At 39.7% G+C, this 19761-nt stretch overlaps 1 protein-coding gene across 3 annotated transcripts in view; it reads right to left on the minus strand.

The window, feature by feature from the left end:
• Nucleotides 1–19756, minus strand: part of tmem176 (transmembrane protein 176) — a 42337-nt gene extending 22581 nt beyond the window's left edge. Inside the window, exons 1-4 of one of the 3 annotated variants that reach the window (XM_062427242.1) lie at nucleotides 19607–19756; nucleotides 15242–15370; nucleotides 7292–7393; nucleotides 5413–5469 (exon numbers count right to left, since the gene is read on the minus strand). In XM_062427242.1, coding sequence (XP_062283226.1) covers nucleotides 5413–5469; nucleotides 7292–7393; nucleotides 15242–15367 — 285 coding nt within the window. In that variant the 5' untranslated portion in view covers nucleotides 15368–15370; nucleotides 19607–19756. Of the gene's footprint in view, nucleotides 1–5412; nucleotides 5470–7291; nucleotides 7403–15241; nucleotides 15371–19606 lie in introns of all 3 variants that reach the window. The other 2 variants (XM_062427234.1, XM_062427250.1) reach the window with 2 other exon arrangements.
• Between the last annotated feature and the right edge of the window lie 5 nt (nucleotides 19757–19761).

Below are 19761 nucleotides of genomic sequence, written 5' to 3' on the forward strand. Positions count from 1 at the left end.
TAGATTGTGTTACTCATCTAGCATGAGCGTCAACAGTCAGGTCTGGTTGTATGGCTTGAAATGCCTCAATGAAATCTTGTTACAAAGCATGGTTACCTGAAGTAATTTATTGACCATTAATGAAGCTATGCTCCAACATAGTAGGCAGGTTTTCTTTAATTTCTTGCCGCTTAACCATGGGCCACATCTTCAATCTGGCCTCCCTGACCGGTTGAGGGAAATCCTCAAAAAATCAGAGCTTGTTATCACGTATGAAGGGACGATTTTTTTCAGACTTCCAGACAGCATCCCTGCATGATCTCAGAGGGAATCAGATGATGATGGCTCTGGGTCTGTGGCTGGCTTGTGTTGTTTTCCCCAAGCGATGAACAACATCAATGGCATCCTTGAGGTTGTCTTTTTCCCCTAAAAGAATGTTTTGACATATCTCTGTGACTTTTTTCCTCAAGTCTTCCGCTAATATTACTTCGATATTGTGAAGTTTTCAGCTGTGACTGAAACTAATCCACGTGTGGAAAATGTTGGTTTAGTGAGGACTTTCACTGTTTAGTATAAGTGTTGTGCTCAGAAGTTTAGTTCTTACTCAGTAGCCATCTTGGCACCGCTCCCCTCCAGGCTACTAGCTACTATATAGTAAAACACATATCTCTGACCAAATTGTTGAGACGCATTATGGGTAATGTAGGCACCAGGTTTTGAAAAGGAAGAAGAATGTGTGGAATAAAAAAGGCAATATCTTTAATTCTGCTGCAACACGGTAATTCTTACTTAAAATGTTGTTGCCTATTTATTTTGAACATTTTAAAAACAATATAAAAGTATGAATATATGAACATGTAAAAATAGACTATAATTAGCAAACACAATTATGAACAGTACAATGTGTAGTGAAATGTTAGTGGTACCTGCCCAGCAAAGATAAAGATACATTTAACAATTAAAACAAAAGAATAAATAATAATAATTATAATAATAATACATTTTATTTAAGGCGCCTTTCAGGGCACTCAAGGTCGCCCTACACAACATATCAACAACAATTTAAAAGAGCAAAAGGACACATGTAAGTGCAATAAAAAACAAATAAAATCAGAAAACTGCAGGGTGGATGACAAATTAGAGTGAGTATGTAAGTTTGAAGAGGAGGGTTTTTAGACAGGATTTGAAGATGGATAGAGAGTTAATGTTGCTGATGTCGGCGGGGAGGGAGTTCCAGAGGCGGGGGGCAGAGCGGCTGAAGGCTCTGGACCCCATGGTGGACAGACGGGCAGAGGGAACAGCGAGGCTGATGGAGGAGGCTGATCTGAGTGCCCGGGAGGGAGTGTTGATGTGGAGGAGGTCAGAGAGGTATGGGGGGGCGAGGTTGTGGATGGCCTTGAAAGTGTGAAGCAGGATTTTGAAGTCTATGTAAAATTTGACAGGAAGCCAGTGAAGTTGTTGAAGAACAGGAGTGATATGATTGATGGATGGAGTTCTGGAGACAATACGAGCAACTGAGTTCTGGACCAGTTGGAGCTTACGGAGGGACTTGTGGGGGAGACCGAAGAGGAGGGAGTTACAATAGTCTAGGCGGGATGTAACTAGAGTGTGGACCAGGATGGCAGCGCTGTTGGAAGTGAGAGACGGACGGAGGCGGTTGATATTGCGAAGATGGAAGTAGGCTGACTGGGTAACCTTATTAATGTGAGTCTGGAATGACCAAGAGCTGTCAAGGATGACACCCAGGCTCTTAACCTGAGTGGAGGGGGAAACAGAGGAGTTGTCATTGGGGATGGTGAAACTGGGAGTGTTAGTGAGAGAGGATTTTGAACCAACTAGGAGGACCTCAGTTTTATCGCTGTTGAGTTTGAGAAAGTTGGAGGAGAACCAGGCTTTGATTTCCTGTAAACAGACACAGAGGGAGGGGGTCGGGAAGGTGGAGGTGGGTTTAGAGGAGAGGTAGAGCTGGGTGTCGTCCGCGTAACAATGGAAATGGATGTTGTATTTTCGGAAAATATGACCAAGAGGAAGGAGATAGATGATAAATAGGATGGGACCGAGGACAGAGCCTTGAGGAACACCAGAGGAGAGGGGAGAAGGTTGGGATGTGAATGTCTTTAGCTGGATGAACTGAGTGCCGCCCTGAGAGGTAGGAAATGAACCAGTCCCGGGGTGTGTCAGATATTCCAATAGATGCTAGCCTGTCGAGGAGGATGGGGTGGGAGATGGTGTCGAAGGCCGCACTCAGATCAAGGAGGATGAGGATGGAAGATAGTCCGGAGTCAGCTGCCATCAGTAGGTCGTCCGTGATCTTAAGGAGAGCAGTCTCTGTGCCAGAGGTTAGGGAGGAGTGAATGATGGCAGTTATCAGGGGCAACAGAGAGGGAAGGCATGCAGTGACTAAAGCGGTCGGCAGTTGGTCGAGCTGGCAGGTGGATGCTTTTGATTTCAGGATGAGGTCAGAAATGACAATGGGAGAGGGGAGTTGGAAGCTTGAGAACGGTTGAAAGAGGGGGGCATGAGAAGCCAGAGGAGACGGATTGCAGGATGAGTGAGGGGTCAGTTGCTGGTGGATCTTGCTTATTTTTTCATTAAAAATGTCATTAAGGAGGTACAGTGTTCTGTGGAGTAGGAATGAGGGGGAAAAGAGTCCGGGGGGGCGTAGTGTTTTGTTCAGCACTGAGAATAGGGCCCTGGAATTCCCATCACCAGCACTGATCAGACCTGCATAATATTGGGAATTGACTGAGGAGAGGGTGTCTTTGTAGTAAACAATGTGGGAGTGGTACATTTCCTTGTGAACAGAGAGTCCAGTTTTCTTGTAGAGCCGTTCAAGTTGACATCCTTTCGTTTTGAGTTGTCGTAGAAGAGGTGAAAACCAGGGAGCTGAGTGGGTGAATGATACGGTCCGAGTTTTTATAGGGGCAAGTGAGTTCAACAGAGTGTGGAGATGATCATTGTAGAGGGTAACCAGTTGATCAGGAGGGGAGGAGTAGATGAAATTGGGGAGGCTGTCAATACCTGAGGAGAGAGCTGCTAAGTCAATGTTATTGATATTACGGAAAGAGATAAGACTGACTGTTTAGTTTTGGACAGTTTTAAGCTGGAGTTGAATGTAATTAACATGTGATCAGAGATGGGAAGATCATCAGTAGAACAGTTAAAAGGAGTGACACCAGAGCTGCAGACCAGATCCAAGATATGTCCTTTAGTGTGTGCAGATAAGATGTAAAATCCTTGTTAAGAGCCAGATTGAGGTTGTCCATATGAATATTATAATCACCAAGCAAAATTACATTGGGAAAGAGAGAGCAGATGTGAGTGAGGAAAGCAGAGAAGTCATTAATAAAATCCTTGTTAGGTTTGGGTGGGCGATAGATAGTAAGTAAAATAGTTGGAGTCAGACCATTAAGTTGAAGAGCCAGAGTTTCAAAAGATGAATATACTGGAACTGTAACAGGTAAAACCTTCAAGGTAGCGCAGTAGAATAACGCGAGACCTCCTCCTCTGCCGGTGAGACGGGGCTGGCAGGAGTAAACAAACCCAGGTGGTACAGTGTCATTCAGCTGAGAGAAGTCATTGGGTTGTTGCCACGTCTCAGTTAGACATAAAAAGTCATACTTGCGGTCACGGAGGAGGTCCTGGAGCAGTGGTCCCTTGCCCGTAAGGGAACGGATGTTAAATAATCCAATTTTGACGTCGCTGCGCTCGTTGGTGAAGTTGACGTTAGCCGACCTGGCTAGGCTGGCTAATACACTGCGGTCCACTTTCCTACCAGAGTTTGTCGGAGGATGTCGAGTTGTGGACCAAATGGAGTTGATTGCAGTGTAGTCGTCGATGTGGTAACTTCGTCTCGAGCCACGGTGGATGTATTTCCGAGGAGGTGGGCGAGCGATGTCAGGGCAGAGATGCTGAAGCAGTGGAGAATCATACCGGTGGAGCCGAAACTGTAGGAGCTCAGCAGCCATGTATTGGAGTAGGGCTGACGATGGATTAAATATGATGGACAGAACAATCCAGGCAAGCACAAACCTTACGGCAAGGTTGTGGATCTTCATGTTAAGCCAGAGAGGAGTAACGTACCCGGAAAGCAGTAGGAGTAGGAAGGCGTGGGAGCCCCACAGGTGAGCAGTCCACAGGTGAGCAGACCAGATCAGACAAAGCTGACAAGCAGATTGTTTTGATGGGGAAGCCAATGTATAAATCCAACAGCTTTGTGTTTGCCGAAGGTAAAATATCTACTGCAGAGTCCATATATCAATTTAATTTGCAAAAAATTCACAGATAAGGGCCAGTGAGCAGTGGCAGCAAAATGCGCCAGCGTGCACTCAACCGGAACCGGAGACATGTAGGTGAAGAGATTAGAAATATATAAATATAAATATGAAGGGTGCAATTATTAAAAATAAAATGTGAGAAAAATATATACAAAGTAAATATTATATATATATATATATATATATATATATATATATATATATATATATATATATATATATATATATATATATACATCTACATGGTTTATTTATCCTTTATTAACCAAGTAAATTCTAAACATATTTCTTCATATGTGTTGCTGTTGTCAGCACTGTTTTCCCAGAATGCATCCGTGTAGCTGTTGCGCTATATAGGTACACATGATGACACCATGACTGAGTTTAGTAGGTATAATGATATTCATCAACAAACACCACCACTCATTATCAGCAGAACTGCATCCATGGACACTGGATAAGAAACTACCTGAAAGGGCTGAAACATCTCACTATGGCAACCCTAGGTTGTGCATTCTGCTCAAAAATGGTGTAACTCAATGTACCAAAATCTGGCACTGTTCCGTTAAACTTTTAATAGTACCAACTGAACTACACCGGTATTACTGGCGTACTACTAAAAGTACGGACCTTGTTACCCAACCCTAGAGGAGTGCAATGCTAAATCAGTGAAGGACTGTTGTCTGAGTGACATAATTTAGTTCACTTTAAGTATTTATTTAGTGACATAACTAAAATGCATGTGAAAAATTTTAAATTTAAATCTTACTTTACTTTCTCCAACAACACTCCAGCTTGATTTGCTGGCTACCTAATGCTACACTACAATACTTCATTAGCAGTTGCTGTAGCTGCTTAAAAGTATAGTCTATTTTTGTTTTATTTAACATAGTAAAGTTATTTGATTTGCATTCTGAACATCACCTCAAAATGTAGAAACTTTGTACTGTTGCAATTCCTTTGATTTTCTCTGCTGGAAAATGGCTATGGAGGAGCAGAGAGTTATTTAAGAAAGATATGGCGTTTGTGACTCATTAGTAGAAAGCAATTTGTTGGCAAGCATTCATATATATGTGTATGAGAGTGTGTGAATTGATTTGTGTGTGTGTGTGTGTATATAGGTGCATTTGTGTGCATGTGTAGTCTGCAGACTCACAATTTTCATGGTGCAGTGTTTGTCCAAAATGATAGCAACCACTCCCGCTGTGATGAACTGGGGCCACCCACCCATATACACACACACAAACACAAACACACACACACACACAGAGGAGAGATTGGTTAAGTCAGATGAGCAAAACCTTAAAATGTCTAATTTCCTTTTCAGAGCAGGTTAATGTTAATTTTGTCAGCTATTTTTTAATTTAGTTTTAGTCTTAGTCCTGTGTCAAATGCCCTGATTAGCTTTTGTCATATTTAGTCCACCATATACTTTTTTAAAATGTCCACTAAAAGTCTTGGCATTTTAGTCTGATTTTAGTCAAAAGTATTTTAGTCTAGTTTCAGTCGATAAAACTAATTTTAGTGTTTTTAGTCTTTGAAAGCAGATTAACTTTAAGGGCGCACTCACACTAGGGCCAGCTGTTCCGTACCATGCTGAAGCACGGATGTCCCCCCTCCCCTGTCCCCGCTGGCCTGAACTCACATTACTTCAAACCCAAGTGTACTCAAGCACGGTTGCCTTCGACACAGGTTGCGTGTTGTGTACGTAACCGTGTGCTCCTTAGGGTTTAATCCCGGGAAAGGGAATTCCCGGGAAGTTGGAGAAATCTATTCCCGGGAAATCTAATCAAAACCATTTCCCGATTCCCGGGAAATTTAATGATGGGATCCGGGAAAAAATATTATTTAAAAATAAAAAAACACAGAACATTGGTGAAATATAAAACTAAAAACAAAGTTTATATAATGCAGATTTGTAAAATATTACTTTTATGAAGGTCACAGTCACAGACAAACTTAATAATAAGCATTTCATAATTGTGGTAGCAGCTGTGTCGCAGATGTAATGAAGTCCACGCAGCACGCTGGATGCAAACTAATATTAAGCCTATAGCCTTTTCATTATAATGTCGATGGACATAAATTGAGTTCTTTTGCCTTAATAATGATACAATAATACACAAAAAATGGTTGGAATGGGAACCCATATATGCATAATGTCTCCTCGTTGCATTTAGTGTTGCTTGAAATGACCAGGGCTCAGCTAATGTTGCCTTTTAAAAATCGTTGTTTTTCCGTGATTCCGTGATTTAAAATATCTTATTTTCGGGAAAAATATTAATCCCTCGTGCGCATGCATGACCAAGTGTACCGTGCTCAAGCACAGCATAAAACTTCCAGTTATCTGTCCAGATAAAACAAACCGTGCAGACTCCCGATCGTATTTCAGCAACAAACGCAAATAAAATAGACAGATAAAGACACGATTCATCTACATAGCCTCCTAACCCACATTAGAAGCACAAAAATCTAAGAAAAGTTAACAAATCGGACTGTTTAGTTGTGATGCTACTGCAGTAATTATGGTAGCATAAAGGCCCTTGTTTGGATTTGATTTGGTTGCCGTAATTTAGAAAGTTAATTTCACCTTTTAACTTAATTTAAAAGGTGGATTGCTGTAACGCTCCCAGTGGGTTAGGACGGCGAGCAGAGGATGGAGCTAAACTGTGGCACAGCCGTTCCGCGGCGTTCCCAGGGTAATGTTGTTCCTCAGTGTCACACGCACTGCCCTGCATGAGCACAGCACAAGAAGCAAAACGCGCACCCAATGAATGCACTTTTTGGAATGTAATTTAGAAAGAAAGAAACTATATAATATTTTGTCTCCTCATTTTTGACAAAAAAAGAGAGAGATTGTATTTAAGTTTTTATTTAATGAAGAACATCATTAAAAAGCATGTTAATTTAGTCACAGTCGGTGTTTAAGGACACTCGTCATCGTCTCGTCTTAGTCATGGAAAAATGGTCCTTGTTGAATATATTTCTTCTAGTCTCGTCTGACAAAATTAACACTACAGCAGATATAAACTCACCGTCAGGCCGCTCCACCAAGGAACTCCCAGGATGACCACCTCTGTGAACTCAGTGAAGTGCAGAGGAATGGAGTAGGACATGACCATCAGCCCCAGCATAACCTGACTCACCTAACACGCACACAAACACATGCACACACACACACACACACACACACACACACACACACACACTTCTTGTCAATAGAAGACTCAAAAACAGCTTATTCCCCAAAGCCATAAACTTGCTGAACACAAACATGCACTAACCCTCTGCTGCTGCAACTACAATATTCATTCATTTATTATTTATTTATTATTTATATTATTACACTGTTTTTACTCAGGCTTTATTCAACTGTGCAATTTTATGTGTGAATAGACTGAATGCGGTTTATGTATGTTTTCATGCAGGCATGGCGCCAGGATTTTTTCTCTCCCGGTGCTAATGGGGGGAGCTTGACCGATACGTGGGAGTGCTAAGAAAATAATTGATTTTCATGACTTCAGTTACTTTATAAGGAGGTTCTCGTTTTTTCAATTAAAGCAGCTATGATACACAGCACGAGCATGTTCGATATAAAAGTAGTTTTAACTGAATTTGGCCAAAGAATATTCAACAAAATAGTTAAGCCTAATACAAGTGACCACAAGGCAATGGCTTAAATGTTTCACATGCAAAGGTGACAGATTCAGCACCGAACAGCGGCCATGCGCCAGCCAATAACCAGACAATACATCCAAAATGCGTGTACTGTATTTATTCCATATGCATAATTAATGAAAACAAACAACTATGCATTGGCAATATTGTTTCGGATCACAACATCATAACTTAAGAAATTCAATTAACAGAGAAATTAATAACAAAGGCTACAAAGTGCAGCCGCAACGAGAAGTGCAAACAGCTAACATAGGCTGTAAAGTGCACACACTAATGATTCGGATCAACAACATCATAAAGTCAAAAATGGAATTAATAATTAATAATATAGAAAAGCCATAGCGAGAAGTGCAAACACCCTATGTCTGTTAACTGGGCACACACTTAAGTAAAAGGAACTGACTCATCTCAATCTTGGTGATTATATTTCTACTGCAAACAAACGTCTTGCTGTGCATTTGTTACAGTGTAACAGATTAAATGTCATATCACATCACATCAAATGTATCACAACCAGTCTATGATAGCAGACTGCTGAATAACGCCAAAGAAGAGGCCGCCTTGGTTCATTAACAGGTGACTGGCTTAAATCAGAGGGAGCGGTGTCTGTGTCAGCAGTGCAGGTAACGGGGCTGTAGAGCAGCTAGCAGCGATGGACTGCTCTGGTGCTCCTTCAGGTCCTAGCTCACAAGTTCCTCTCTCAGAATCATTTTTCGAATCTCCTTCTTCTTCTTTGTCCCCCTGGGAGACTGGGTCTTGGTCTTCATTTTCTACCTGCACTCTTTTTTTCTTGATCACAAAACGATCCATTGCAGCGGACTGTAGGCTAGCTAGCCTTAGCCTAACACGCGAGTATAAACAATTCTGATTCTCATTCTGCAATGTGGACCTGACACCTATAGTCAGGTTGAATCCACTATCCAGGTATAGGGATGGGTACATTTAGAATGTTATTTTTAGGGTATCAATACTCTTAATGGTCTATTTTTTTAATCAATACTGTTATCAGTTCTTTGTCATTATTAAATAATTGTTTTTTATTATCATTAAAAAAAGAATAAATTAAGAACAGGATTACTAGTGATTTATATTTTAAATTAAACTAAATATTGTTTCTAAAGCAGGAACAATAATGTTTACACCACTATACAAACGTAATAATATCTTATGGGAAATAAATCCAACATGTCGGTAAAATAGATAATATTCCTACTCAGTGAGGTTTAGAAAGAAGGAAGATTAGAGATTAGAGACTCTGATGATGTGATTCACTGCTGCTGGTAGTGCTGGCAGAGCGAGGGGGACTGGTTTGGGGTGGGGGGATTCTGGAGACAGAAACAACTAAACTTACGTTACAGCGTTGATTTTTGTAACTATGACAGGCTCTTCTTACCAACTAACATTACAGAGTGAGTTTTTTGCATATGGCATGCTTCTCTTAACTTCTTAATGTAGAAAAATGGTCCATGAAAAGTTATGTCTTTGCTGCTGTGCACACTCACTCCCAAAGTGCAGCAGGCTGCCAGTGTGAGTTGGATTATGCCAGAAAGATTGGTCAGTTGCGCTGCGTCAGTAAAGTGCCTGTTGCAAAATGGAGCGCATGCATTACAAAAGGGGAATCTTTTTTTTAAATAGGCTGGCTGATAAAAACATGCAGATCCTGATAATATGAAAAATTACAAATATCTAAGTCGATTATCAGCTTGGGCGATAATCAGTCAACCCCTAGTCCATAGTTGTTTTTTTCTTACCATAATGATTTTGTGTTTTGACACTGAGAGGCACCCCAGGCCAATCAGGAGATGAATATGGCAATACACCTGGAATTGTCCCAGTGCTTCCCATGGCCAATCTGCGTCTGGTTAAAATGTTTCCCTTGCATCCATGGACGTTGTTAGGCCAATTTTGGGGGGGCTTAAGCCTCCCTAAAATGTTCTAAAGCCCCCCTAAACCATTCAGGGTTTCCCACAGCACTTTCCAACACACGCCTGTCGCCTTAACTAACGTCTTCAAAAAATTTACAGAGATGTATATTAATGTTCAACCAACGTCTGCAGCGGTGTTTACTGCAGGACGACTGGTCGAAACCGCTATGTCCGACTGTCTGACTTCGACCCTGAACACACCTGTAGCTCTCTGTACCTCCCGCTAGCATAACACAGACAGGCTAACAGTGATATTAAGTTTAAGGAAACAAACACAGAGAAGCTAACAGTGATATTAAGTTTAAGGAAACAAACACAGACCGCTGGTTAAAACATAAATCTACATCATCTGAGGCAGAACCTGCTCAGAAAAAAACAGCGGAGCCCGAACAAATAATGAAAACAGCGCCATGTGATGTCAACATTAATCCTCAGACAGGTAACTGTGACGTAAAAAAAAACCAGGTAACTGTAACGTTACTATAGTAACAAAGTTACATAGTAACAGATTGATTGATTGATTTCAGGCTAACCGGCTCAGACTATATGAACGGCTCCAACTAAACAGGTGATATTAACGGTGCATTGTGTAAAATGCTGCGGTGCTGTGCGTTTTATCAGCTGATGTTACAAAACGTCAATATTAAGTCACTCAGATGTTTTTCATTCAGCAGACCTGAAGAGAGAGAGTGAGGCAGATTCAACAGAAACGTGATGCTACTGAAGCTGAATATCACTACTTAACTGTATAATACTATATAACTTGTAATAACTATAAAATATAGTTCAGAGAATAAGTTAACTACATATCAATCAATCAATCAATCTTTATTTGTATAGCGCCAAATCACAACAAAGTTATCTCAAGGCACTTTACACATAGAGCAGGTTCTAAACCGTACTCTTCAAGTTTTAATTTATAAAGAGACCCAACATTCCCACATGAGCAAGCATTAAGCGACAATAACATAAGACTCACTCACCGGTTTAACCTGTGCAATCTAATTTAATCCAATGAAACATCTCTAAATCTACATTTATGAAGCTTATACTACATTTATTGACAAGAAGGTGAAAATTCTGCTTTATGTTTATTATTTAGTGATTGTGGTGTATTAGGGTGCAATGTAATGCACCCAAGTACACCATCACCACTTAGTATGACCTCAGTAATAAACAAAGTAGAATTATCACTTTTTTTGACAATGTCAACAAAAGCTGAAAATGTATAAACTTCTAAAAAAAAGGCTGAATTTATAGCAGAGCTGTTGTATTGGATTGAATTATATTGCACATGTGTTCCTAATGAAGTTGCAGGTGACTGTAGTTCAGAGAATAAATCGACTAATGTACTAAATAACTAATTACTATATAATATAGTTCAGAGAATACGTTAAATTGAAGAAAAGTGACAGAATGCCTGACGCTTGCATTGTGATCGATGAGCTTTTGCGTCCGTTCACAAAATGCTAAAAGATATCAGTATGTCAGAACATATCTCTGTCTTGCAAATAATGTTGATACATATCATTGTGCAAGTACATTTGGGACCTTTTCTAATAATACCTATGTATACTGCACTACTGATATGTGTGTTCGTCAAATTTCACTATGCCATCTCTTAGCACCTGGTTCTGTGAGCATGGCACATCGCTCATAGAGCTCTGTATATCTCAAAGATTTTATTTTTTAATAAGAATTACTTTGGGTCTAAGGCCCCCTGAACATAAAATCCTAGTGACGTCCCTGCTTGCATCCATTCAGTTGTTATATGATAAATGTTATTAATGAATAAAACAGAAAATCTGGATAAATCAGAAAACAAGTGTATTTTCCAAAATGTCAAACTTTTGATGAGAAAAACTCAATCCTCTTATAAATTTGACCCTATACAAAACATCCACTCAGATCTACAATTCTTAGTGGTTGTTGTATGATAATGTATAAATTAGACATACAGATGAAGCCACTAGAAATTTCCCCTGTTTCCGTGATGGCTCCTTGGCCGCCCCTTGATAGGTCCTTGACTGGCCGATAATGGAAGCAGGGGGGAAATGCGATGACGTGTCAATGAGGCCCCGACTGGAAACGCCCCTAAACTGCCTGAATGAAAACCAGTTGCAATGCTTCATTTGTCCACGGGGAGGCGCAGGTATTAGTGCAGGAGACCCAAGTTAGTTTTACACACTAATATAACTTGTATTTACTTCTATTCTTCTTCATAAAGTAGCCTTATACTATATGTTGTTGTTATTGTCACTGTATCGTCACTATGTGTCTGTGTAATGCTGCTGCTACACTATAATTTCCCAGCTTGGGATCAATAACGTATATCTATCTATCTATCTATCTATCTATCTATCTATCTATCTATCTATCTATCTATCTATCTATCTATCTATCTATCTATCTATCTATCTATCTATCTATCTATCTATCTATCTATCTAATGAAGAGTGCAATATAGTTCAATCCATTAGAAGGATGCAATTGAAGCTGCTGTGCGCCGGTAAAACACAACACAGCCGATCAATTAACAAAACGCACTATGATTAAAAAGTGCAAGCTTGTTCTTCTGAGTCATGCCTGTGTAGTATGCAGTACTACAGATACTTGTGTAAAAAAGACTCTAGTAAAAGCAGACGTCCTGATTCAACTCTTTACTCCAGTAAAAGTAAGACTTAGTTTAATGACTTAGAAGTCGCCAAATGACTTTAACGAATTTCGTTAGTTTATATAATGCAGATTTGTAAAATATGACTTTTATGAAGGTAGCAGTCACAGACAATAAACTTAGCATTTCATAATTGTGGTAGCAGCGGTGCAGCAGACGTAATGAAGTCCACGCAGCACGCTGGATTCAAACTAATATTAAGCCTTTAGCCTTTTCATTATAATGTCCATGGACATAAATTGAGTTAATTCATTAGAAGGATGCAATTGAAGATACCGTACATTTTACAGGACCTCTGACTGATCATTGTCACTGTCAAACCAAGAAATAGCCCATGTGACATACCCCGTCTAGTGATTCAAAACAGGACGCGCTATTTACTGTAATACATAGTATTTCAATGGACGGTGTAAATAATGTAAATAATGTCAGGACTATTTTACTACATATTTCTTACTATTATTGTTCTTATAGTTTTTTGTTTGTTCGTTTGTTTTTTTGTATTTATTATTTATTGTTCTTTATTCTTTTCTTATTGCTGCTATTATATTCTGACACTGATACTGGGTTTCCGTTATCCGGTAATTACAAAGTCAAAAGTCAAAATGAAATGAAATGAAATGAATGACGTTGGCGCACAACGGGTTATGAATGGAGGGGGATCTCCCTCTCGTAGCCAATCGTAAGCCCTGTTAAGACCGACTGGTTTACACAATCCTTCTCCTGTCGGATTACCTCCAAAATCATCATCCTGCGTGTCATTGTCAAAAGAAAGTAAAATAGATAAAATAGAACTTGCTTGAGAAAACACGTCTCTGTCCGTGCAGCTAACATTAACCTCAGCTCCAGTGAGTCTGTTCAGTGAAGGAATATGGGATTCATTTATTTTAATTTTATTGGCAATATGTTATAAAACATAATAGTTAAAATAATTTGATCATAATGAGAGCAGGCGTAATAGAGCTATGGGAGGAAAAATTCAAAGGATTCACAGTTTGCCATGAGACATGCACAGGTGTGGGGGGAGGGGGGCATTCGCTTTGAAAGACAATGGAACAGGCTCCCAACCATCCCCCCAAACCCATCATCACCCCGCCAAATCCGCACCCCTTCTCAGAAAGTACTGTAGTTGCAACGGCCATGAACACTCTTGCGTGATTTGTGTGGCAATGGAACCAAATAGTCCATTAAGCCCAAACAAAAAGTTAAGCAATGATAATGCTAATAAAGTGGATGGGCTTACCTGACTTACAGCATGCACTGAATAGACCGGGGTTGGCTTGCACATTTTTCAACAATTCTACAATTCACAAATTAGCAGACGCTGAACTACTCATTCTCAGTTTTAGCACTCTGGCATAATTTGTGTGAGAATATTCAAACCAGCATCAAATGAAAGGTTAATCATCCTTTAAATTCCTTGTTTTTACGTTTGTTTCTAATTTCTCACTGTCAAATGTTTATTTTCATATAAATAAAGCTGCGTTGCCTTGTCTTGTCCTGCCTAAAATCAAATACAGTCGTTTACGTTTTTCCATTTCGTATAATTGATCTGAGCCTAAAATTGAAATATGAAAAGCATTTTTTCTTTCTTTTTGTGTTAGATTAAAAACAAATAACAAAATAATCAGTCAGTAGGCTATTTAATTTTTTGATTTGAAAATGTGTTCCGATTTTTTGCAGTATGAACTCTTGCCAAATCCTGTCACGCACACTTTGTTTCTCTTTCTAGCACAAACATCCCATTCATTTTCCTTTCTTCACTGCTAAACAATAAAAACACTCTTAAAATACTCTACAGGCAAACACACTTCCTGTTAACCAAGAGAACATCATTAAACACATATTAAACTCATGGCACTTAGCAGAGAACCATAGAATTATCGGTCAAGATTTGATTTCCATCATTTAACAACCTGAAGGTTGTAAAGTCAGTTATTTTCGGGTTGTATGCATTTACTTAACAAAGTTATGAAAATGCAGCAGAGTTTTTCCGCGGAAAACATTGTCAATAAGTAACTGCTACTGCAAAGACTCGAACTCAGGTCTCCCGCACTAATGACGGACACGCTACCGTTACGCCACCGCTCCGGTCCTATGTTGTAAAGTGTCTAACTGATAAACTTACGCTTGTATGCATTCACTGAGGATAGATTATGAAAATATAATACAACTTTGCCGCCAGAAATGTCTTTAAAACAAACAGAAGATATGAAACCTTTCTAAATTCGCCCTTTTCTGTTGGCGTGGAAGATGAATATCCGCCATGTTTTCACGTTGTTAAGGCTACGTCTAGGGTGCAAATAGACACTCCGCATTTTTTATTCAAGATAGTCATGTATCTGTGTCTGCAAATTGTTTGCTCAGTCATGGTCTTCCTTGAAATTTAAAATATTTTTTCTAAGTTGTGGTGCGTGCATATAAAAAGTCAGTAGGTTATGTTAGGTAGTAAGTAAGTTTACTGGTTCGGATGACCAGTAAAAATTCATAGAATATGTGGGCTATTCTGTGACAGAAGCGCCATCACCTGGTCATACCCTGTATTACAATGAATAGGTGGGTTTACAGGAAAAGATAGACACGCCCAGGAGAAGGAGGGGGTTGCTGAGTCGGCTGGCAGCTGGCTGGCAGTCAGCTGCCATTCAGCTGGCTTTCAGCTTGAATGGGAACTTTCAAGGGGCTTCATCTGTACACAGTTCAAAACTCACCCCAAGACATCTAGGCTCTCCTCTCTGGATGGCAGTACGCAAAGCCTGCTGTCTGTTGGTCAGCTTGACAGCATTCAGATCCTCTAGCACCTGCACCGTCAGATCCCTGGAGACTGCCACTGCCATCACCTGCAGAGGACAGCAGAGGTCACCTTCTATATCACAGGTCTATGTACTGCAGAGGTGTCCAAACTATTCCATGAAGGTCCATGTAGCTGCAGGTTTTCATTCCAACCAAGCAGGAACACACCAGGCTTGATTCATTTAATTCAACTGATGTCAGTCTTCTGACAGTTGATTGGTCGAATTGTATGCTCTTGATTCTTGATTGGTTGGGAAAAAAAACCTGCAGTCACATGGCCCTTTATGGAACAGTTTGGACATGCCTGATGAACTGGCTCTATTTTTTTTTTTGAAACAGGTAAACTTATAACTGGTTTTCTTAAATAAGTGAGCTGAGAGTAAAGATATGGCTTTGGGTTGCTACAAGGCATGAACACAGCACTATAGATGTGCCATGGCAGGAAAAGCACAGGTATAACTAACAAGACTAACATACACTTTGTTCCATTTAGATGTCTCAGTAAGAAATTCCATGAGTCATGTAGCCTACAGTACCAGGGTCCCAGAACTAGGTGTATATATATATATATATATATATATATATATATATATATATATATATCCTTAAAGTAGATTTTTTTCCCTGACAGGTTGCTGTCCAAAATCCCCAACTAAAACATCTTCACACAAACTTTGTTTAGATTTAGGACATTTTTAGAAACCTCGTACAATTTTGCAAGTTTTAGCACAATGAGTGCAAACCATTACGGCCAGTTATTTTGCAAACCATATTGCTGTGTTTCATAAATTTGGTTGCATATTTCCAGGCGATCATTGGTTTTCATTTATTTCTGTATTATGTGACAATCTTTAGACAGATGACAAAAGTATGTTAAGAGATTTTCATACTTTATGAAAATGAGTGGAAATCAACTGCTGTCTGAAACATTAAGAAAAATCTAAAACAGTATATAGCATTTATAAATCATGTTTATTTCTTGAGCCCATAGGTTTTTAATTCCGATTTAAATGTGACAATGAGTTTGTAAGGGTGTTATGTGTGAATATAGCCTATGCAATACCCCCCCCCCCTCCTTTTTTATTACTCACTCACACACACTCACATTAGTGTGATTGTTTGTGAGTGAGTGAGTGAGTGAGTTTGAGAGTGAGTGTTTGTGAGTGAGTGTGTGAGTTTGAGTGTATGTGTGTGAGTGTGTTTGTAACTCACAAATTCACTCACTCACACACTCAAACTCACACACTCACTCACACACTCTAAAACTCACTCACTCACTCACAAACAATCACACTAACGTGAGTGTGTGTGAGTGAGTGTGATTGTGAGTGTATGCGTGTGAGTGTGTTTGTGAGTTACAAACACACTCACACACATACACTCACTCACAAACACACATACACACACTCACTCACTCACTCACACACACACTAACTCACAATCACACTCACTCACACACACTCACAAACATTCACTCACACACATACACTCACTCACTCACATATACTCACTCACAAACACACACACACATACACTCACTCACAAACACACACATACACTCCAGGGTTTCCCACAGAAAATGTGTTAGTTAAGGTGGTGGGGAGCAGTGAGACGGGGGGGGGGGTGTTGACAAAAATGTGATAATTCCACTTAGTTTATTACTGAGGTCGTACTAAGAGGTGGTGGTGTACTTGGGTGCATTATATTGAAAGGTGTTCCTAATATTTTGCCCTCCTCATGTATGTTGATGGAATGGACAAAATATTAAGAACACCATTCAATATAATGCATCCTAATACACCACAGTCACTCAATAATGAACATAAAGCAGAATTTTCACCTTCTTGTTAAAAAATGTAGTATAAGCTTCATAAATGTAGAATTTATAGCAGAGCTGCTGTATTGGATTAAATTAGATTGCACAGGTTAGGCCAGTGAGTCTATCTTATATAGTTAACTTATTCTCTGAACTATATTTTATAGTAATTACAAGTTATATAGTATTATACAGTTAAGTAGTGATATTCAGCTTCAGTAGCATCACGTTTCTGTTGAATCTGCCTCACTCTCTCTCTTCAGGTCTGCTGAATGAGAAAGCCTGAAACTTGTTACTATAGTAACGTCACAGTTACCTGTCTGAGGATTAACGTTGTTAATGATGACGTCACATGGCGCTGTTTTCATTAGTTTTTCTGAGCAGGTTCCGCCTCAGATGATGTAGATTTATGTTTTAACCAGCGGTCTGTGTTTGTTTCCTTAAACTTAATATCACTGTTAGCTTGTCTGTGTTATGCTAGCGGGAGGTACAGCGAGAGCTACAGGTGTGTTCAGGGTCGTAGTCAGACAGTCGGACATAGCGGTTCCAGCCAGTCGTCCTGCAGTAAGCACCGCTGCAGACGTTGGTTGAACATTAATATACATTGCTGTAAATGTGTGCGGGAATATAAGTGTTGGATTTGCGGGAATCAATTAAATTGTGCGCAATACCTGCAATCCCGCGCTGAAATTCAGGCCCTGATCATATATATATATTTATTTTTGTTTTTTATTTTTTTAAGACGTTAGTTAAGGCGGCAGGCGTGTGTTGCTAAGGCGGCCGCCTTAACTGTAAAGTGCTGTCGGAAACCCTGCACTCACTCACACACACTCACTCACTAACTAACTCACAAACACACTCACACACACTCACTCACTAACTCACCAACACACACACTCTCAAACTCCCTCATTCACTCACACACACACACACTCTCAAACTCACTCACACACTCAAACTCACTCACACACACACACACACACTCAAACTCACTCACTCACACACTCTCAAACTCGCTCACACACTCACCTACACACTCTCAAACTCGCTCACTCACACACTCTCAAACTCACTCACACACTCACCCACACACTGTCAAATTCACTCACTCACACACTCTCAAACTCGCTCACTCACACACTCTCAAACTCACTCACTCACAAACACACTCACTCACAAATACATTTACTCACACAATCACTCTAATACATACACATAAACTCACTCACACATACACTCACTCACTCACTCACACATACACTCAATCACTCATACAACTCAGTATTTACACAGTCCCCAGGTTTCAAGGGAGTGAGATATAAATGCTGATTAGACTCCAATTGGTACATTTTATGTTCCTATGCCAGTTTTTCTGTGTATAGTTAACTTTAATCATCCACCTGTAAATATTACAATAATATACAATGATATTGTAATTTTGCACTAAGGGTATTCACTAATATATTTAATCCAATTGGTAAATTTTACATTTTCCTATGACACAGTTTTTCTTTGTATATAGTTATTTTTAATCATCATCCACTTGTAAATGTCTCTCAAGAACTTGAATTTTGTATTAAGAGTATTCACTAATATACATCTCATATCATTGTCATTATCTGTCAAACTGTTGTTTTTAAAGGGAAATTAAATAATTATTGTTTATCCCTAAAACAATGGTATCTTTTGGTTTGGGTTCTTTTATTGGGATAGTTACCGAAAGCTTCTGGCACCTACAGCCCCACCTAGAATATTTTTTCACTAGCCGCCACTGCTGTCATCAATCGAGCGTCAGCAGCACCGTGTGTGTGTGTGTGTGTGTGTGTGTGTGCGTGCGCGCGCGTGTGTCGGTATCAGTGAAAACATGGGGCAGAGCTTCATTGATTTGGGTTTTCTCTCAATAAATAAGCGGAACGGATCTAATAATGGAGCTCTGACACAGCGCTCTCAAAACAGCGCAAACTGGATAGACTGATGTACTGATTATAGACATGGTTGAAGTGTAATCATTTAAAAAGATATTTCAGTTTTATTTTTTACAGCGTGAGAAATAGCAGCGTGGCGTGAGTGCGTGTGAAAACGGTCATTTGCATGACTCTCACTCTGATGGCGTGGGAGTTGACAGCTCTGTAAAACAGTACATTTATATTCTGACAAAAAACTTTATGCAGTACTATTGTTGCTGCTGTCACCGTGCAGTAGTAGGAGCTGATCAGTCTAAACAGATGTTAACATTTATGCAAGCCTTACGTACAAATTGTTTAGAACATATTGCATAACCTTACTGCTCGTCTGTTGAAGCCTGGTGTTTTACAAAACACTTCAATAGATGCCTATGCTCTGAATCAACATTACCAATTCAAGAGACTTTAAAAGAGCAGCGTTTAACACAAGACCCTGCCCCACTGAAATAATTGGCGGTATGTTTCGGCGGTTGTCTATGAGAAATTAAAAATATAATTCCTACCTTTTTCTGTCGGGATATGTCAATATGTTGTTATCTTAGTCTGACTACTCCTTGTCTTTTGACGTGTCTCTCCTTTTTGCAGGCGGGTTTATGTTTATTAGAAGGAGAGAGAGAAATAGAGAGAAACTGTGCTCTGTGCCTGGTTAGGGACCTGA

Source organism: Scomber scombrus, chromosome 2 (assembly GCF_963691925.1).
Source record: "Scomber scombrus chromosome 2, fScoSco1.1, whole genome shotgun sequence".
Taxonomy (NCBI): domain Eukaryota; kingdom Metazoa; phylum Chordata; class Actinopteri; order Scombriformes; family Scombridae; genus Scomber; species Scomber scombrus.